Here is a 20,021-nt window from a genome sequence, read left to right as displayed (position 1 = left end):
AACAATGTTTATTACTATCAAGATTTATATTTCTTAGTTTGAATAACTGCCATACTTCAAAATTTGAAGTAGACTTTGCAGGTCTCCACTCTGCTTTTAAGACTCTGAAATAGAAATTATCCACACTGTTTCACTGTGTGTTTCAAATTGTGTATATCCTTTTATGTTCTCCAAACTATATATGTACGTAGTTTAAAATTTGTATTTCTACAAGGTATGTAATGAAAATACCATACTATTCCCTATTACTATTACCCTTAATTACCTTTCTAAATAATGTGTTTACACTCCTCTTTAATTTAAAACTTTTAAAATTGTGGTAAAATATGCAAAACAAAATTTACCATCTTATCCGTTTTTCAGTGTACGGTTCAGTAGCATTCAGTGCCTTCACACTGTTGTGCTGTGTCACCACCATACATCCAGAGAACTTCATCTTGCAAACCTAAACATCAACTCCCCATCCCCACTCTCCCTAGCCCCTGGTAACTGCCATTCCACCTTCTGTCTCTGAAGTTGACTACTCTGGTTATTTAATATAATTAGAGTTACACAGTGTCCTTTTGTGACGGGCCTTATTTCACTTAGCTTAGTGTCCTCCAGGTTCATACATATTGTAGAGTTGCCTTTTTAAGGCTGAATAGTATTCCATACCGTGTTTTGCTTACCCAAATCTGTCAATGAACACTTGATCTGGTTCCACCTTCCTGGCTACTGAGAATAATGCTGCTATAAACATGGTGGTTTAAATATCTGTTCAAGTCCCGCTTTCACATCTTGGGGGGACATAATGGATTGCTGGATCATATGATAATTTAATGGGAAGCATCAATGAGGAGATGTTATTGTTTTCAAAAATATTCATACATAACTTGCAGGTACATTTTTAAAGTCTTATTATTAAGCTAAGAGACCTTTCTACCTTATAAAAGTTATACTTTACATTGTTACATAGTTAATATTTAAAGAGGTCTTTAATACTATTCAGTACTTTAATATGCTAGAATCTTAATGTATTCTTACATGTGGGAAAAATTTAACAAAAGACCATACTTACCTGATAAATATTTCTTTTCATATGGGACTGGAATACAAAAGGAAATCATCATTAATTTAAATATGCCTTATTCTAAGATTGATTTTAAATACTCTAAAAGTAATTTAAAACAAACCTTTTACTAGCTTAGAATTAATATTCTTTATATTGTTTGGCAGTGTGTCTGTATTAATCTGTTTTGAACTTAGTTAAAAAAAGATGTAGAGGACTAAAAATGCATTAGTTCAAAAAGTGGGAAAACAGTAAGGAAACTCAAGAAAAAGACAATGTGATGAAGTGAGGGAAACAAGATGACTTGGGTTGGAAAGTGCAAACATAAGTAAAGAATACACCTGTGACCTTACCTCATACAGGTTTGCTGTTTATGATGTTTTGAAGTTTATTTAAAGCTGTGGCTTATATAATGAAATACTGGGCTGGATGAAGCACAAGCTGGAATTCAAGATTGCCTGAAGAAATATCAATAACCTCAGATATGCAGATGACACCACCCTTATGGCAGAAAGTGAAGAACAACTAAAGAGCCTCTTACTGAAAGTGCAAGAGGAGTGAAAAAGTTGGCTTAAATAAAGCTCAACATTCAGAAAACGAAGATCATAGCATCCAGTCCCATCACTTCATGGAAAATAAATGGGGAGACAGTGGCTGACTTTATTTTTGGGGGCTCCAAAATCACTGCAGATGGTGATTGCAGCCATGAAATTAAAAGATGCTTACTTCTTGGAAGGAAAGTCATGACCAACCTAGACAGCATATTAAAAAGACATTTAATTTGTCAACAAAGGTCTGTCTAGACAAGGCTGTGGTTTTTCCAGACTATTTTTTGGGGCTCCAAAATCACTGCAGTGATTGCAGCCATGAAATTAAAAGACGCTTACTCCTTGGAAGGAAAGTTATGACCAACCTAGACAGCATATTCAAAAGCAGAGACATTACTTTGTCAACAAAGGTCAGTCTAGTCAAGGCTATGGTTTTTCCAGTGGTCATGTATGGATGTGAGAGTTGGACTATAAAGCTGAGCATAGAAGAATGATGATTTTGAACTGTGGTGTTGGAGAAGACTCTTGAGAGTCCCTTGGATTGCAAGGAGATCCAACCAGTCCATCCTAAAGGAGAGCAGTCCTGGGGGTTCATCAGAAGGACTGATGCTGAAGCTGAAACTCCAATATTCTGGCCACCTGATGTGAACAGCTGACTCATTTGAAAAGACCCTGATGCTGGGAAAGATTGAGGGCAGGAGGAGATGGGGACAACAGAGGATGAGATGGTTGGATGGCATCACCGGCTCAATGGACATGGGTTGGGGTGGATTCTGGGAGTTGGTGATGGACAGGGAGGCCTGGCGTGCTGCAGTCCATAGGGTCGCAAAGAGTTGGACACAGCTGCGTGACTGAACTGAACTGACCTGAGGCACAGTATATGAAAAGAACCAACATTCTAAAAATCCCAACAAACTCTGGAAGTTGAATGCTAGGACCATAAAAATGTGACTAATTAGTCAAAAACCCTGCTGAGGCAAGTTAAAATTGTATGGGATTCCAGATTTAAAGAAAGGAAATAATCAGAGGCAGATGTATAGTTTTGGTTTGCAGTTCGAGTAGAAGGGGGAATATTAAGGATGCAATGTGGGGAAATGGCTGTCTTGTCTTGCTTCAAGCATCCTAAAATCATATTTTGAAATTTAAATGCCTTTAATGAGAAAACAATTCTATTTAGAAACAAAATCATCTAATGTTTAACAATAATATGAAAATATTGTGGGACCGGATAATTCTGTTCATTAGATAGCATTGTGATGCATAAGAAGAAAACTTACGTTTTAGTCCAGAATTATAAACTATGATATAATTTTTCTTTGCCTAATCAAGGAAGTCCTTGTACTGAATCAAAATTCTTTGTAAACTAACTAGAATTTTGGAATTAACCATTATTCTTCACCACTTAACACTGTTTAATCAAATCACATCAAAGAAGCTATGATAATTCCTTTGAACAGCATAAGAAAATTTTGACTTCTAACTAGCTCTAAGAATAAGCAGAGAGAATGCCTGATTCACATGGTCTGGTCCTACCTCTAATGTAATAGGATTACATGTTTGCCTTCCAAGTCTTGGGTGCAAACCAACCTAATCATCATCTGAAATCTTACTTCCTCTATTTATTGAGGCACACAACTCAAAAGTTATTTAAAAACGAGCCCTGCTTTCCCCACCCTTAGAATGGAAAAAGGCCTTCAGTTATACTTACTAGTTGCTTTACAAAGGGTTCCTTCCACAGAAGAAACTTCACAATTTCCTTTTTTCCAATCACCTGTCTTGGTGTGCAAAAAGGCACAGGTGTCAACTAGCTCCTCGCCATCTTCTTGGTCTGACCACTTATTAAATGTCATATTTGAGTTATCAAACCACTTGAAACTGGCATCTGTCAGTTAAGGAATATTTTAACATTATGACAGTATAAAATGTTAAAGCAAAGGGTCTAGCTTTATTTTTATTTTTTGATTATGGATTGTGGGATCTCCATTCCCTGACCAGGGGATTGAGCCCAGGAGCTCAGCATTGAAAGCGTGGAGTCCTAACCACTGGACCACCAGGGATTTCTTGGGTCTAGATTTAAAGGTGGGAAGTTACTAAGGTATGTTTGACCTAAACTTTTGATTGTAGGACTTAAATTGGAAGAATATATCCTATACACAGACCAGAGATTCTAGTTCAAGAAGGTTCTGAAGAAGATCCCATTTTTTATTAAACAATTTTCATGGAGAAGTAATAGGTAGAATATTAATGGTAACCTTAGTAATTGCATTTGATTTTGAAAATATATACTTTTTATTTTCAGTAGTGACAATAAATACATTTCTATAATATTACCTTGATAGTTTTCTATCCTGTTGTTAATACTACCAATATTACTCTACCATATTACAGAAATAGAGTCTAGAATCATATTTTAATCCAGATGAAAGAATCAACTTTAGCTCTCATATGGGACACACATCGAGCTGTTCAGTGAAAAGCTGTGGTACATGAGCGCATACTGAAAATACAGTACCTGGAAGCTGCAGGAAATACCAACTTGAACTAGAGACATGAAGCATCTAAAAGTTATTACTAACATTAAGAGAGAACGTAAGTGTAAATATCACTTACCATCTGTGTCAAAAAACATGCCTAATAAGATATCAGCTGGGTCTTTCCATTGCTTTTTCAAAGTATCCAGTATAAAAGCATTTTCTTCTTCATTATGTATGCTTATCATGTCTGCTCCTGAAATTATTTTAGGGAGAGGAAGTCAGCATGTTCTCCAAATCAATGAAAGTCACATGAAGCATATACAGATTATACATTACTATACCACATATACTTTTGTTATTGTCATTTGGTCGCTAAGTCGTCTCCAACCTTTTGCAACCCCATGGACTAGCCTACCAGGCTTCTCTGTCTGTGGAATTTTTGAGGCAAGAAAACTGGAAGTGAGTTGCCATTTCCTTCTTCAGGGGATATTCTCAACCCAGGGATTGAACCCACGTCTCCTGTCTCCTGCATTGCAGGCGGATTCTTTACCACTGAGCCATCTGACAAGCCCCACATATACTCTTACACCCTTAAAAAAAAAAAAATTAGCTTGGAAATGTGATGCACATTCCTGAAAAAACAATCGACTCATGAGAAAAGTAAAATGATAATATGATAAACTGAATCATACCTTTTATTTCATTCACCTAGGGTTAGTAATCTCAACATGGAAACGGAAAATCAGGGGAAGGCTTAAGCGGGAAAACATATTTCCTGCAACTCTCAACTTTTTACTATCCCTTTCTCTAGTCTTCATGGCCCCTCCTGCCCTCAATTCACATTTATAGGGAGCAGCAGTTCTGACACTACTGAAGAGAGCTGAAAAGTCCCAAGACCTAATGAAGTTCAAGTAACAGGCAGTTACTGACCTGCCTCACTTAACTGACCACTATGTGCCTGCTGCCTGAAGCCTACCCCTTCCTATATTTTCTGCTGTGGTCATCCTTAGAAAACTCCTGCTTAGGGAAAGTGATAGAGGAGGTCCTTGTTTCTTGTTCTCAATGGATAGCTGATTTTTCCTGGGAGACTCTCACCTGGTTCAAGAGCAGCAGTCATATATATATATATATATATATATAAATGTCTCATATTTTATTATTGTTTTAATCTACATTCTACATACACTATAAAATGAGCACTTCACTTTTTCCCAGATATATTTAATCATTTCTTAACCCAAGAAAGATGCTCTTACAAATTAAAAAAAACTTTCCACTGTCTTAATTGGATACTACTTAGAAAACACTAGTGGATTTAGTTTCTCTCATGATATTGTATGATTTTTTGTAAGTGAAAATCATGAAAGACATCAAAGCTTATAGCAACCAGAAATCTAGTGGGGAAGGTACATCTAACTTGGGGGAATATACATCCTTTCAGCTATACTCAGCTAAGTGAGCAATTAGCATCAAAATGTTCCTAAGAAACATGACTTTCCAGTCTCAGTAATTTTACAAGTTTAAATTTTCTTAATTTTCCAAGGAGAAGTCATTGATCTATACATTTTTAAAGTTATCGTGGAAGCTTTGGATACTACTAATTCAAATACTACATAGAGAAGGAAGTCTTTTCTACTATTGGGTTTCTTTTCTTGGGCTTCCCTACTGTAGGCTACAGTCCTTGGGGTCGCAAAGAGTTGGACACGACTGAGCGACTTCACTTTCACTTTTCTACTATTAAATTCTTCCCAAATTATCCTGACTTAAAAAAAGACTCCTGAAAACTTCAGAATGCTGTCTTGGATCAGTGGCTCTCCAACTATAAAAGTGAAAGTAACTCAGTTGCATCCATCTCTTTGGGACCCCATGGACTCTGGTCAGAATACTGGAGTGGGTAGCCTTTCCCTTCTCCAAGGGATCTTCCCAACCCAGGGATCGAACCGGGGTCTCCCACATTGCAGGCAGGTTCTTTACCAACTAAACTATCAGAAGCACAACTATAGTGTGCACCAGAATCACCTAGGGGGCTTCCCTGGTAAAGAATCTGTGTGCAAGGCAAGAGACGTGGATTTGATCCTTGGGTCAGGAAGATCCCCTGGAGAAGGGAATGGCAACCCACTCCAGTATTCTTACTTGGAGAATTCCACGCACAGAGGAGCAGGGCAGGCTGCAGTCAATGGAGTGGCAAAGTCGGACATGACTGAGCAACTAACACTTTCATTTTCAGAATCACCTACAGAGGGCTTGTTAGAAGTGTTAGGTCCTACACCAGAGTTTCTGATCTAGTTGGAGGAACATGGAGCCTGAGAATTTACATTCCAAACCAGTTCCCAGGTGGCACTGATGTTGCCACTGAGAATTATAGGAAACTTGGCTATTTATGATGACTATCAAAATTCATAATTTTTTGGTAATTAACAGATAACTGGAGATAAGAAAGTGCTTTTAGCTCATGATGTGGTAAGAGAAATGTATATCAGATGATTACTTTTACATCTTTTAAATGAAGCTTAAAAAGTAAATGTAACTATAAGAAAAAGAAAATTATAGGACTTAAAATCTCTCCCCAAACATACCATATTATGTTAAAGAAGAAAATCACAAACTAGGCAGACTAGCTTTATTAAGAATAAAAAAGGGGAAAAACATTGTCTCAGACTATTTAAAAGGCAATAGACACAAATATAGAGAACAAAACTAGTGGTTGACAGTAGGGAGAAGGAAAGGGTCACGGGCAATATAGGGGTAGGGATTAAGAGGTACTATTATGTATAAAGCTACAAGGACATACTGTACAACATTGGATATAGCTAATATTTTATAGTAACTAAAATGGAATTAAAACTTGCTTAATATTGTACATTGACTGTACTTAAAAAAAATTCATCCTCACAAAGGGAAATATACCACAATGAATGTCTGAATATGCAATTTCACTAGTAAAAGAGTGAAAATTAAAATAAGCAGTTTCAGAAGTGTCGATTAAACAGTACTGACTTAGAGTGCAGAAAGATAGGAACTCATAAATGGATAGTTGGAGAAAAATTAGTTCAAAACCTTTTTGGATACAATTTTGCAAGAAGGCCTACATAAAAGGTCTACATAAAGTATAGGGCTACATAAAGCCCTACATAAAAGTATACATCTTTGACCCAGCAATCCTGAACAATTTATGCTAAGACAATCACTGGTTCTGCTCAGATAGGCACAGTGGTTAATGTTCATCACATTTATGACACTAGAAGATTGGAAATAACCAATATTAGAGAATTAAATCAATAATGGCATATCTGAAGAATTGATGCTTTGGAACTGTGGTGTTGGAGAGACTCTTGAGAGACACTTGGACAGCAAGGAGATTAAACTAGTCAGTCCTAAAGGAAATCAATCCTGAATGTTCATTAGAAGGACTGATGCTGAAGCTGCAGCTCCAATACTTAGGCCATCTGATGTGAAGAGCTGACTCACTGGAAAAGACCCTGATGCTGGGAAAGATTGAAGGCAGGAGAAGGGAACGCCAGAGGATGAGATGGTTGGATGGCATCACTGACTCAATGGACATGAGTTTTAGCAAGCCCCAGGAGATGGTGAAGGACAGGGAAGTCTGGTGTGCTGCAATCCGTGGGGTCACAAAGAGTCAGACATGACTGAGCAACTGAACAATGGCATATCCATATAGAGAAGTATCGTGCAATTATTAGGAAATATACATTCTATATTTACTGCTATGGAAACATTTTTAAGTGAAATATAGATTATGGAACAGTTTGCTTAATATAATCCCTCTACATATATATATAGAGAGAGAGACATATATGTGCATATGTACATACACACATATGGAATGTGTATTATAGTAGTCATGTATGATGTGAGAATGGGACCATAAAGAAGGCTGAGCATCAAAGAACTGATGCTTTCAAAGTATGGTGCTGGAGAAGACTCTTGAGAGTCCCATGGACAGCAAGGATATCAAATCAGTCTATCCTAAAGGAAATCAACCCTGAATATTCATTGGAAGGACTGACGCTGAAACTGAAGCTCCAATATTTTAGCCACCTGTTACAAAAAGTTGACTCATTGGAAAAGACCCTGATGCTGGCAAAGATTGAAGGAAGGAGGAGAAGGAGGCGACAGAGGATGAGATGGTTGGGTGGCACCATCAGCTCAATGGACATGAGTTTGAGCAAGCTCTGGGAGATAGTGAAGGACAGGGAAGCCTGGCATGCTGTAGTCCATGGGGTCACAACATAGGCTTCCCAGCTGGTGCTAGTGGTAAAGAATTTGCCTGCCAATGCAAGAGATGTTAGAGATGCAGGTTTGATCCCTGGGTCAGGAAAATGACCTGGAGTAGAAAATGGTAGCCCACTCCAGCCTAGAGAACCCCATGGACAGAGAAGCCTGGCAGGCTACAGTCCATAGTGTCACAAAGAGTTGGACACGACTGAAGTGAGTTAGCACATAGATATATGTATGTATCAAACATTTACTAAAATATATCTGCCTAGGGGTTTGGAAATCTAGAAGGATACTTAGCAAAATGTTAACAGTCATTACATTTCCTTGTGTGTGTTCAGTCAGGATGGTACAATTTAGGGTAATTTTCTTTTATTTTTAAAATATTTGCTTATGTTTTTCTATATAGGGACTGTACATTTGTGTAATTAGGAAAGAATTTTTAAAAGAAAAGAAAAAATAAGACTGATCTTTAAAATACTCAGTGCTTTAGTCCAAAGCTGGAATTTAGCAAGGTTTTCTTTCTCAGTCACAGCTCCATTGTTAAAAATTCTAGGATTTTTTTTTTTTAATCAATTCTAGCTGTTATCACCTCCTGTGGTAAATGTCACGTACACTTTTAATTGGTTTTACCCTACTAGTACCAAATTTACTTGTACTGATTTAGGAAATGTAACCAAAGTGCCATTTTAGAAAAAATTCTCAAGAGAAATATTTAACTAGGTTATAGTTTAGGCCTAAGTGTTCAGAGATGAGATTTTCATTCTTTTCTCTGACCTGTGTCAGCCAATGGAACGTGAATGATTTTTTAACAGTGCAATTTAAGGAAATACTGCACAAACTTAAATTACTATGTCAGGCAAAAAAGACACACTTATTTTCTTTAACGAATGACAGCATAAGTCCCTAAAGAATGCAAAAAGAGAATTTTTTTAAAATGCATAACCAGTAATGCTACCTACTGAGATGTAATTTGGGTCTTTCATTCTTTTAATGGCTAGTAACATAGCTTATACACAAATCACAAAAAGGAAAGACTGAAAATACTTATTGGTTCTATTATAAAGAAAATAGCTAAATCAAAGGTAAATGTAAAAAAGAGTAAATGTTGCAAAATAAGAAAAATTTTAGGCTGTCACAGTTATTTTCCTATATGAATGATAACAGTACCCCAAATAAGTATAATAAAAGTAACATCAACTAAATTAGCTCAGAGCACTGGGCCTATTTCTAAATATAGCTCTCAGCAGTCCAAAAAATAACAAGCCACTTAGTTTCTATACCCCTAAATATAGGTTTAAGATAGGACTTGGTATAGTCCTACAATATGTGAAGACTTCATAAATCTAAATGTAAATATCCTTGTATTCTTCTTTTCCTTCTTCATATATAGCAAACACTGAATTCATGTTTACCTACAGTTACAAACCACCTACTGTTCTAAACACTACCCTAGGCAAAAAAAGTAATGGTAGTATTAATTTTAGCCAATTTCCTGATTTATCAATAAAATGGGTATTTCCATAGTGGAAGCAAATATAGAGGATTTATCAAATAAATGACTATCAAAAATGTATAAGAAATTTAAAAATTCACATAAGTAAGACAAACAGAATTTATAAATTTTTAACTGGGATAAAGACATTTTTATTTAGACATAAAATCAACTGTATAAGCAAATTTGTATCCAACAATTTAAAATCCCTAAATGACTACTTTGCTTTGAACAAATAGTTAACGGACTTCAAAATAAGTCATCAAAAATCAGGCCTCAAAGTTGCTGGGTGTTTTCAATTTCCTTTTGCTTCATTTACTAAAGAAAACTAGCAAAAACAATTAACTACGTTTAGTTGCCTGCAGAGGAAGTCAGTCAGCAAGTAAAAGCTATGCCTCTGGAGTGAATGTGGTTGCGTAACTGTTGAATGTAAGTATCAAAGCTGGACAATGCAATCTAATGATGGTTCATACAAACTAACAGGAGTATAGAACACATCTTGTCTTGGCTCTGAGCCTCCAACATAATCTGTTTCTTGAAATCTGTGTTTTTGTCTAAGTATATCCAATATAGCTTTTTAAAAAGAGACAGAAAATAGTTGTGGGAGAAAACATCACTTAAAAAATCTTGTAAGACCAGCAAAATTCCTATTATTCCATTTCCTTGGAGTAAAACCAAACTGGCATGTTGGAAATGTCTTGTCTTCAAAGAGCCAATGTTCAACACCATTTAGCAAGTAAGAAGAATGATAAATATGTATTGAGCGTTCCATGGCACTTCATAGGATTTAAAACTGCTATGCCTACATTTATTCCTAAGAAAAACAATAAATATGTATTGAGTGGTATTGGCATGTCTTAGGATTTAAAACTCCTTTGCTTATATTTATTCCTTCTATAATAAATGAATATGATATTAATTAAAGTACCCTAAAGCAATTTGATATTGTTCCAAAATGTTATATTGGTGGGTTGTCAGAATTGTTTTTTAGGTAAAGGGCATTTTAATTTTTTTTTTGGCCATGGCCTGCAGTATGTGGGATCTTAGTTCCCTGACCAGGGGTTGAACCTCTGTCTCCTGCATTGGGAGCACAGAGTCTTAAACACTGGACTGCTGGGGAACTCCTGGTAAAGGGTACTTTTAAATGCTGGTGTTATGAATATGCTTAAGAGAAAATTTAGTGAAATAATCAAAAGATTTTTAGATCTCACACAATAATAAAAAGCACTTTTAAATAATCAAGGACTCTCATGTCACCATCATAGGTATCTCAGTTGAAAAAGATGTTAATTGACACCATAGTTTTAGTTTGAGCTGACAAGTATCACAATTAGAGGCTCAACAAGGATGCACTTTAGGCCAAAGAGCCAAATATATAAAGAACACTCAAGCACAGCTTTTTAAAAAATGACATTTTTATTTAAAATATTTCACAATGTGAAATTATATTTCCCAGAGAATACTGAGCAAATCATGTAGCAAACAGCCTTTTTCTCATTTTTATTTAACAGTATACAGAATCCCCCTGCCAATGAAGGAGACTCAGGTTCTATCCCCGGGTCGGGAAGATCCCCTGGAGAATGAAATTGGGTCACAAAAGAGTGGGACACAACTTAGCGACTGAACGACGACAGATTCTTCCACACCACGTGTCACAATACCATGTGATCTGACTTCTGCCCACACTGCATGCCTGAAACAGTACTTTCAGGGCAGAAAGACAGAGTGATTAACACAGTTCCTAAAATCAGACAATCCCTGGTATGAATCTTGGCTCTGCCAATTGTTTCCTATTCAACCTTGAACAAATTATTGAACTAGTTTTATTCTCTTGATAAAAGAAGGCAAATAATAAACTTCCTGATAGGTTTGCTGTAATAATTAAAACCAGTGAAAGTGTATTAAGTGCTTAAGAACAGTGCCTGACACAGAGTATTCACACCAAATACACACTGCTCTTGTCACTCCGCTTTGAGCAGCGTTCTCTAGCAGCTGACTTCCAACTCAAGAGTTCACCCCCATTCCACTGCCTGTCTTGCATATTATAGAATAAAAGTTGTTACAAGGACCAAAGGTAAAAAAGTAAGACACAACAAACCATTTTTTTAAAGAAATCACTGAACATTCTTTACTGATCTGTGAAAAAAAAAAAAAATAGAATAAACTCCTTACCATGATTAGTACACTGATTTCTGACATCCTCTATGCTTTCAACTTTGATGGCTTCTTGAAGAAAAATGTAACAACTGTCTTGGAACTGAACCCAGGTGGATGAAGGGCAGTCTATGTAGAAAAAGAGAAACACTGTTAAATAACTTGAAAATGAGAATTTCATGAACAGCTAAAGATATGAGATATTAAATTATCATAGAAAAAAGTGGCTATTTCCATGAACATTTAATATAGTTATCGACACCTTTGGGTTTATATCTACCACTTCACTGTTTTCTATCTGTCCTACTTAATTTATGTTCTTTTTCTTCCCTTGTTGGATTATTAGACGATTTTATATTCTATTTTTCTTTTAGCTTATTAATTATATATTCTTTAATTTTTTCCTATAGTGGGTACCCTGAAAATTACACCATGCAATCTTGATTTATTAGTACTGAAAATAAATTAGTACTTTTACTGTTTCCTAGGATCTTACAATAGTTTAACTTCCCTCTCTTTGTGCTATTGTTCTATTACTATTTTGCATGTTCATTTAAACACATACTTACGTTCTCTGTTGCTCTTCATTCTTGTATATTTGAATTACTTATTTGAATAATTTTCTGTCTGCCTGAATAAACCCCGTTAGTGTTTCTTTAAGGGTAGATCGACTACAAATTCCCTCCTTTTGTGATTTTCTGTAAATGTCTTTATATTTTCTTCCCACTTAGATATTTTTGAAAGTAAAAAATTCTTGACAAGAAGCTTATTTTTCATTGAAGACGTAATTTTACTGTTTTGGCTTCTATCAGTCCTGTTGAGAAATCAAATGTCAGTCTGATGGCTGTTCTTTGGTAGCTGCTTTCAAGCTTTTCTTTGTCTTTGATTTTTAGTAGTTTGACAGTGGTATCGCTAGTATTTTTTTGAATCCTGCTAAGAATGCAACACAACTGTTGAATCTATGGCTTCATTTTCATTGCTCACTTTCGCAAAGCCCTCGGCCATCATCATCACTTTCAATGATGCTTTTCCACTCTCTTTCTCCTCCATTTCTGGGACTCAAAATACATATATGTTAATTTCACATGTTCAATATGTTCACTTTGTTCCTTCCTATTTTAATGCCTTTGGCACTCCCTATCCTAATCTCGTTTTTATGGTGTCCTAACCTACTCTCTGGGCTTTCCCAGTGGCTCAGTGGTGAAGAATCTGCCTGTGATGCACAAGATGCAGGAGACCCGGGTTCGATCGCTGGGTTGGGAAGATCCCTGGAGAAGGAAATGGCACCCCACTCACTGTTTTTGCCTGGGAACCCCCATGGACAGAGGAACCTGGCAGGCTACAGCCCATGGGGTCACAAGAGTCAGACACAACTTAGCGAATAAGCTGCTGCTGCTAAGTCGCTTCAGTCGTGTCCAACTCTGTGCGACCCCATAGACGGCAGCCCACCAGGCTCGCCCGTCCCTGGGATTCTCCAGGCAAGAACAGTGAGTGGGTTGCCATTTCCTTCTCCAGTGCATGAAAATGAAAGTGAAGTTGCTCAGTCGCGTCCGACTCTTAGGGACCCCGTGGACTGCAGCCCACCAGGCTCCTCCGTCCATGGGATTTTCCAGGCAGGAGCACTGGAGTGGGGTGCTACTGCCTTCTCTGAGCGACTAAGCACACACACATATACAGTCTACTTCAGTTTGTAACAAATCTGCTGTCAAACCTAACTACTGAGTTCATAATGTCAGCTATTTTTCAGTTACACAACTTCCATTTGTTTGTACTTTTATAGATTCTGACTCTCTGGTGAAATTCTCAACCTTATAAATATTCTCGAAATTATTACAGCTATTTTAAAGTTCATTTTTGAAAACTCTAATTTCTGGATTATCTATTGGGCTGTTTTTATTTATTTTCCCAGCTTTGGCCTGTTTCTTGTTATGCCTGGTAGTTTTTGTTTTCTTTTTAAAATATCAAATACCAGATACTGTGCAGGAAAAATTTCACAGTATCTGGTATTTGATATTTAAAATAAAAAAATTGCAGAGGCTCGAGATGATGTCATTCTCCCCTAGAAAGGATCCTGGCACGCAGCTGGCATACTGAAGATTATTTAAATACAATCAAGGGTTGATTCCACCTGAGGGAGCTGTTAAAATCTCTGTGAGGCCCGATATCCATGGATTCCAAGTGAAGCCTGGAGATTAGCTAGCGTCCCTCCTCTTTGGTAAGTAAAAACTCAAATTTTTGTCTCATTAATACCATGAGAATGCCAAAAACTCTGCTCTCTTCTTAGCTCCTTAAAATGTGGACAATTCTTCTAAAGGGAAAAGTAATACACAGGATAGTGGGCTCACGTCAATAAGCTGCCTAAACAGCTCTCTGATGCCTGCAAATACCATTATTACAGAATTTCATCTAGATTTTCCAGTTGTTTTTGGGGGGAGTCTTAGTGGAGTCCCACTTCACCAGAGTCAGAAGCAGAATCCCCTCTTTCACACTTCTGAGCAAGTTATTGATAGCTGTCACTACTATCACCCATCAAACAATCATTGGCTGAGCAACTCCCACGTGTCAGAGACAACAGTTAGCACCAAGGAGTAAGGATGAAAGGATTTAAGACAGTGGTCCCCAGCCTTTGGACACCAGGGACTGGTTTTGTGGAAAACAATTTTTCCACAGATTGGGGCAGACTGGGGTGGGGGTGGCGGTGAGGGGAATGGGAATGGGGGGCGGGGGGATGGTTTCAGGATGACTCAAGCGCATTATATTTATTGTGCATCTTATTTCTATTATTATTAAATCAGCTCCACCTCTCAGATCATCAGGCATTAGATCCTGGAGGTTGGGGACCTCTGATTGAAGGGGAATGAGTCCTACACTTAAAGTGTTTAGGCTGCTAGGAGAGTCAGACACATATACATATCAGAGGTATGAGAGGTTAAAGTTATGAGACTATAGAAGAAAAAAGTAACTTGCTCCCGTGGTGGCTTAGATGGTTAAGAATCTGCCTGCAATGCAGGAGACCCCGGTTCGGTGAGATCCCCTGGAGAAGGGAATGGCAATCCACTCCACTATTCTTGCGTGGGAAACCCCATGGACAAAGGAGCTTGGCAGGCTACAGTTCATGGGGTCACAAAGAGACAGATGTGGCTGAGTAAGCACACACACAGACAAAAAAAGAGTAAGGAAACATTTCAAAAAGGAGGTAATATTTGAGCTGCAATTCACAGGATAACTTTACCATGTGGAAAAGGAGAAAGATGAAGAAATCCCAGGTAGAGAGACCACCATAAAAACCACAATGAGAGGAGTCACATATTCGTTGAAAGGGTTACCTAGGCAGGTCCCTCCCACCCCACACTCCTGCCATCACATGTTTTCTGTATTAAGACACGATAGAGAAAAATAAAAAAAGCAGTCATTTCCAGAATGAAACTCAGATTGAAAGTCAGGAGGGCATATTACTCTGAATTGCAAACTTTGACTTTCATATATTTCTTCCCCTGTTTTCTTCTGGTTCCCTTTGTTGCTTTTCCTTTAGTCTTACAGAATTTTAAAAAATGGAAATAGAAACAAACTCCATTACCACATTTAATGCCACTTGAAACACCTCACATATCACCGAAAATTCTTGGACCATGGGCTGAGAAATGCTCTTGTGTATTATTTCTAGTCAAAGCTACACATAGGATTTTGTAATGATGATAAATAACTCAAGAATATAAAAATAATTTTTGAAATATTGTTTAAATGGAATAAAGCATGTCTATTAAGTATATAATATATAATTAACAACAAGTGAAGTGAAATTTATAAATTGTTTCTTTGTACACTTGTATTGGGTTGGCCAAAAAGTTGACTCAGTTTTTCCCACATGATCTTACTGAAAAAGCTGAACAAACTTTTTGGCCAACCCAGTAGTTCTTAGGCTTTATGGTTACAATGAACTCTGATTTCCACCTCATCTGTAGACTAAACTGTATTCTTTTGTTCAGTGGCAGCTCACGTGTCAATTCTCTGTGAGGCATCCCACCTTCACCTTCCTTAAACTCTGACCCCTCTGAACTTCTACAGGACTTTACACTATACACCATGTGAGAGGCCTTTCCGGTTATAAAGACTAAAGATTTGTTTTGGTTACCCCAAATGATAGAGACGTTCTGCAAGGATACACGGGATAATAAGAAATCTGAGGATAATCTCCTAGCAGTCAAACAGACCTCCTAGTGTTCTTATACCAGGTACCCTCTTGGATTGCTACCGAGCTTAAGAGTAGTCAGTCTTTGATTTAGGAAACTACCCTTATTTTGATTAATCATGGCTTGGATGGTGAGCATAATATGGCACAAGTCAAGGCCCTAGGCGCAAGAACCACAGTAGCCTATCTTCTTGGAAAGGGGGCTGTATTACCCTTTGAAGACAAACACATATTCACGTGTGCTGATCATCATAAAGGTGACATATAAAAAAGAGACCTGAAGGAGCTGAAAAAGAAAAAAAAAAAGCCAAATGCTTATCTAGGTCTCATAGGCCTCTGAGATGGGAGTATTATTGTGATAATGATACTTGACAAAGACCCTTGTTGAATAATTAAATAAACAATATGTGATAAGATTAAAAAAACACACACAAATAAAAACAAAAAGCTACAGGCAGAAAAAGTAAAAAACAAATAGTTAAATTCATATCCTTTAAACTTCCAACAGCGTTCTCCTCAGACTTATTTCAGCATTAACAGTAACTCCAGTTAATTCAGCGCTGAACCCCTCTTCTCATGCTACCAGAGTCTGTGCCCCAGAAACAAGATTTAAGCACTACTCAAAAATATTTTTACTCTAAGAAGAATTTTCACATAGAGGCTGATACCTCCTATGACAGAACTGAGGTTCACACATAGAGAAAAGCTAAACTAATTGTGTTTTGTTCTATACTTCTTAATACTGTACAGTTATAATCTTTGACAATTATTACTCAAAAATAGAAAAAAAGAAAGGTTACATTTTCAATACTAAGTGTCTTTTCTATAATCCTGTTACAATGAAAAACCTGCCTTCCAGAATACTGGCATAAGTTTTCAGTTACAGAACCTGTAATATTTTCTAGAAAATATACTTCAATAAACATACTTTGCTCAAAAGAAAAAAATATCCTGCTCACAATGCTTTCTCCAATGTGCTTCTCTGTTACTCTTGCTTTTTCACAGTTGTCCTGAAAGATACGTTGCACCTAAAGGACTCTTTGATGCTTTTGAACTGTGGTGTTGGAGAAGACTCTTGAGAATCCCTTGGACTACAAGGAGATCAAACCAGTTAATCCTAGAAGAAATCAGTCCTGAATATTCCTTGGAAGGACTGATGCTGAAGCTGAAACTCCAATATTTTGGCCACCTGATGTGAAGAACTGACTCATTGGAAAAGACCCTGATGCTGGGAAAGATTGAAGGCAGGAGGAGAAGGGGACGACAGAGGATGAGATGGTTGGATGGCATCACCGACTCTATGGACATGAGTTTGAGCAAGCTCCAGGAGTTGGTGATGGACAGGGAAGCCTGGCATGCTGCAGTCCATGGGGTCACAAAAAGTCGGACATGACTGAGCAACTAAACTGAACTGAACTGAAAGGACTCTTTATGGATTGTATAATTTTATAATTCTATTGGTTTACTGTGTTTACAGAGATTTAGGAACCTGATGAAACTTTTAAAAGCTTATACTTAACTCCAGTAAGTTTCCAAATAGATCCTCTGCTTAAAATTATCATGTGCTAAATGAATAAGATGGTATATCTACAGGAATATTTTGCATTGCCAGCGAGTTCTAATAGAACTCTCTGTTCCCTTGTAATTAATTTTTTTAAAGAACCAGGCACAGCAGAAGAGGAAGTGATCCTTGGGACACACATGTTCTGAATGTTAACAATGGAAAGGCAAGATTGTATTTTTTTTTTCCTTATCAATAAGACCTTTGTCCTTCTCCCATTAAGATACAGGTCAGTCACTTACCTTCTACAAGGGCAACTGTGGCAGAGGGAGAAACAGGCACTGGTTATTATGTTTATTATGTATGGAGGACGATACAGTATACCAGGCCCCTGGATAACCTGGAAGGCCTGGGCTGAAGATCTCTCTAAACCCTAAGGAAATTCAGCCACTCTGACACTCCGTCCCCTCTCAATGTCACCCAACCTAGCTTCCAAGATGTCAACCCCCATCTTCTCCCTTCAAATCCTTTCTCAGAAAAGCTGTCAAGACTTTTAGTCATAGAATGAGGGTGGCAGTGTTTCTCTGCACCTTTCTCATTGGGCTTTACTGGTCCATTTTCTTATTGATGCAACCTGAAGATCTGCCCTCAAAATCTAAAATAATCTTAAATACTTGATATGTATCAGAAAAAAATTGTGGATGATAACCTTGTTGCAAAACTGATTTTCAACACCTAAGTGTTAAAAAGCTTTCAACACCTAAGCTTTTAAAAGCTTCTCAATGAAAGAAGTCCTGAAATAATACCTAATTATAACTTTTTCATTGGAAGAAAAATAAACACTTTTAACATTTCAAATTTTACAATCTAAAATAATATTTGCTGAAACATCACTGTACTATCCACAATGGTCAGAATAAGTCAAATCAATAGATTAAAGTGACTTAATGCTTTGAATTCAATTATGAGATGAGCTCAAGGGCAAAAATAAAAATAATTTGAAAGAAATTGCAATCCCATGACCCGCCGCCATTCATCTAAATTTTTTGTCCTTTTATTATAAGTTAGAATACAGCATAGAGACACATTTCAAAACAAAACAAAAATCCACAATACAGTGAATTTTCTGCTGTTACAGAGCTTCCTTGGTGAGGGGAGCGACAAGCAAGAAGACAAGATTCATTCCAAGAGAAATGAGTGCTCTGAAGAGAAAACACAGGGATGTTATAGAGAAGGTGGGGTGTTCAGGAAAGGCCTGGGGAGAGGACATGTGAATAGAGATCCGAAGGACGTGGAAGGGTCCCTGCCAAGGAATGGGCAAGAAGAGGGTGGTCTGGGCAGAAGAGTCAGAAGGTGGCTGAGTCCCGCAGAGGTCAGTGTGGATAAACAGAGTGAATGGCAGGAAGGGTGGTAAGAGGTGACATCAGGGAAGGAGGCAGAGTATTGCAGGCTATGGCAATTCAAAATTAGTAACCTAGATTCTGATCCGTGTAACCACCATCAGAATGGGATTTACTCTAACATGCTTACATTCTCTTATATTAACGCTCCCCACGGGAAATCACTGACCCAAGAAACATATACGAACCCAGGTGTCCTGCATTGCAGGCAGACGCTTTACCCTCTGTGCCACAGGGAATCTCCACTGATCATTTACTACATACAAAATGTGGTGTTCCAGAAGAACTTTTTAAAAGGGATGCCATGGCACCTAACGCACGTATCTAAAGAATGTTTTGTTCATTGTGATTTTTCAAGATAATAGCTAAGTAAAACATAAGATCATTTATTCTAATAAAATCCAAAATAACAGAGAACAATAATTTCCATTTCAATATTACATTTATATTTTCTGCAACACCATAGGACCTTTCCTGTTAAGATCTTGCCATTCGGCAAATTCCACAATAACTTTCAAAAGCTCTTTTTACTTAGTTCTAAGCAAAATATTATTCCTGATCTTGTCTAGATAAATTGGTGAAGTATGATAAAACATGGACACAGGTTTTCAGCTCTGTGTTATCAACATGCATGGGAATGTGCTCAGTTACCATACACATCAACCCACATAAAGTTGCACTCATGATGTTATCTAATTGCAATAATTACCCTTCATTTCATATGAAGAGAACAAAGGGAAACCAAGATTCACAATGCCTCGAATAGGTGCTAGACATGGCATACTCCCTGAATGCCCATGATCACCCTATGGTCATAATCTCCATTTTAACTGAAATGCAATGAGTTGGGCAATTCAATCAAGACCACACAGTCTGTACCTAATGCCAAAACTCATGCACCTTCTAATTTAATCCTTAAAACCTCCTGAGAGAAATTGATAAATTCACAGCATTAATTTATTCAACATGCACTTCT

General features: G+C 37.3%; 1 protein-coding gene and 1 long non-coding RNA gene across 2 annotated transcripts in view; one reads left to right on the top strand and one right to left on the bottom strand.

Moving 5' to 3' along the window:
- Positions 1–20,021, bottom strand: part of LY75 (lymphocyte antigen 75) — a 119,909-nt gene that overhangs the window by 2,812 nt on the left and 97,076 nt on the right. Inside the window, exons 35-38 of the mRNA XM_069577406.1 lie at positions 11,974–12,084; positions 4,207–4,323; positions 3,305–3,478; positions 1,058–1,084 (exon numbers count right to left, since the gene is read on the bottom strand). Of these exons, the coding sequence (XP_069433507.1) occupies positions 1,058–1,084; positions 3,305–3,478; positions 4,207–4,323; positions 11,974–12,084 (429 nt within the window). The remainder of the gene's footprint in view (positions 1–1,057; positions 1,085–3,304; positions 3,479–4,206; positions 4,324–11,973; positions 12,085–20,021) is intronic.
- Positions 810–18,659, top strand: LOC138433925 (uncharacterized). Its single transcript, XR_011254524.1, has 3 exons — positions 810–4,185; positions 14,019–14,170; positions 17,150–18,659. It is a non-coding gene; the product is annotated as an uncharacterized lncRNA (long non-coding RNA).

The sequence above is a fragment of the Ovis canadensis genome, chromosome 2 (genome assembly GCF_042477335.2).
Source record: "Ovis canadensis isolate MfBH-ARS-UI-01 breed Bighorn chromosome 2, ARS-UI_OviCan_v2, whole genome shotgun sequence".
In the NCBI taxonomy this organism is placed as follows: Eukaryota; Metazoa; Chordata; class Mammalia; order Artiodactyla; family Bovidae; genus Ovis; species Ovis canadensis.
Note: the sequence above shows the minus strand (reverse complement) of the source record. Positions and strands in the feature narration are given on the sequence as shown.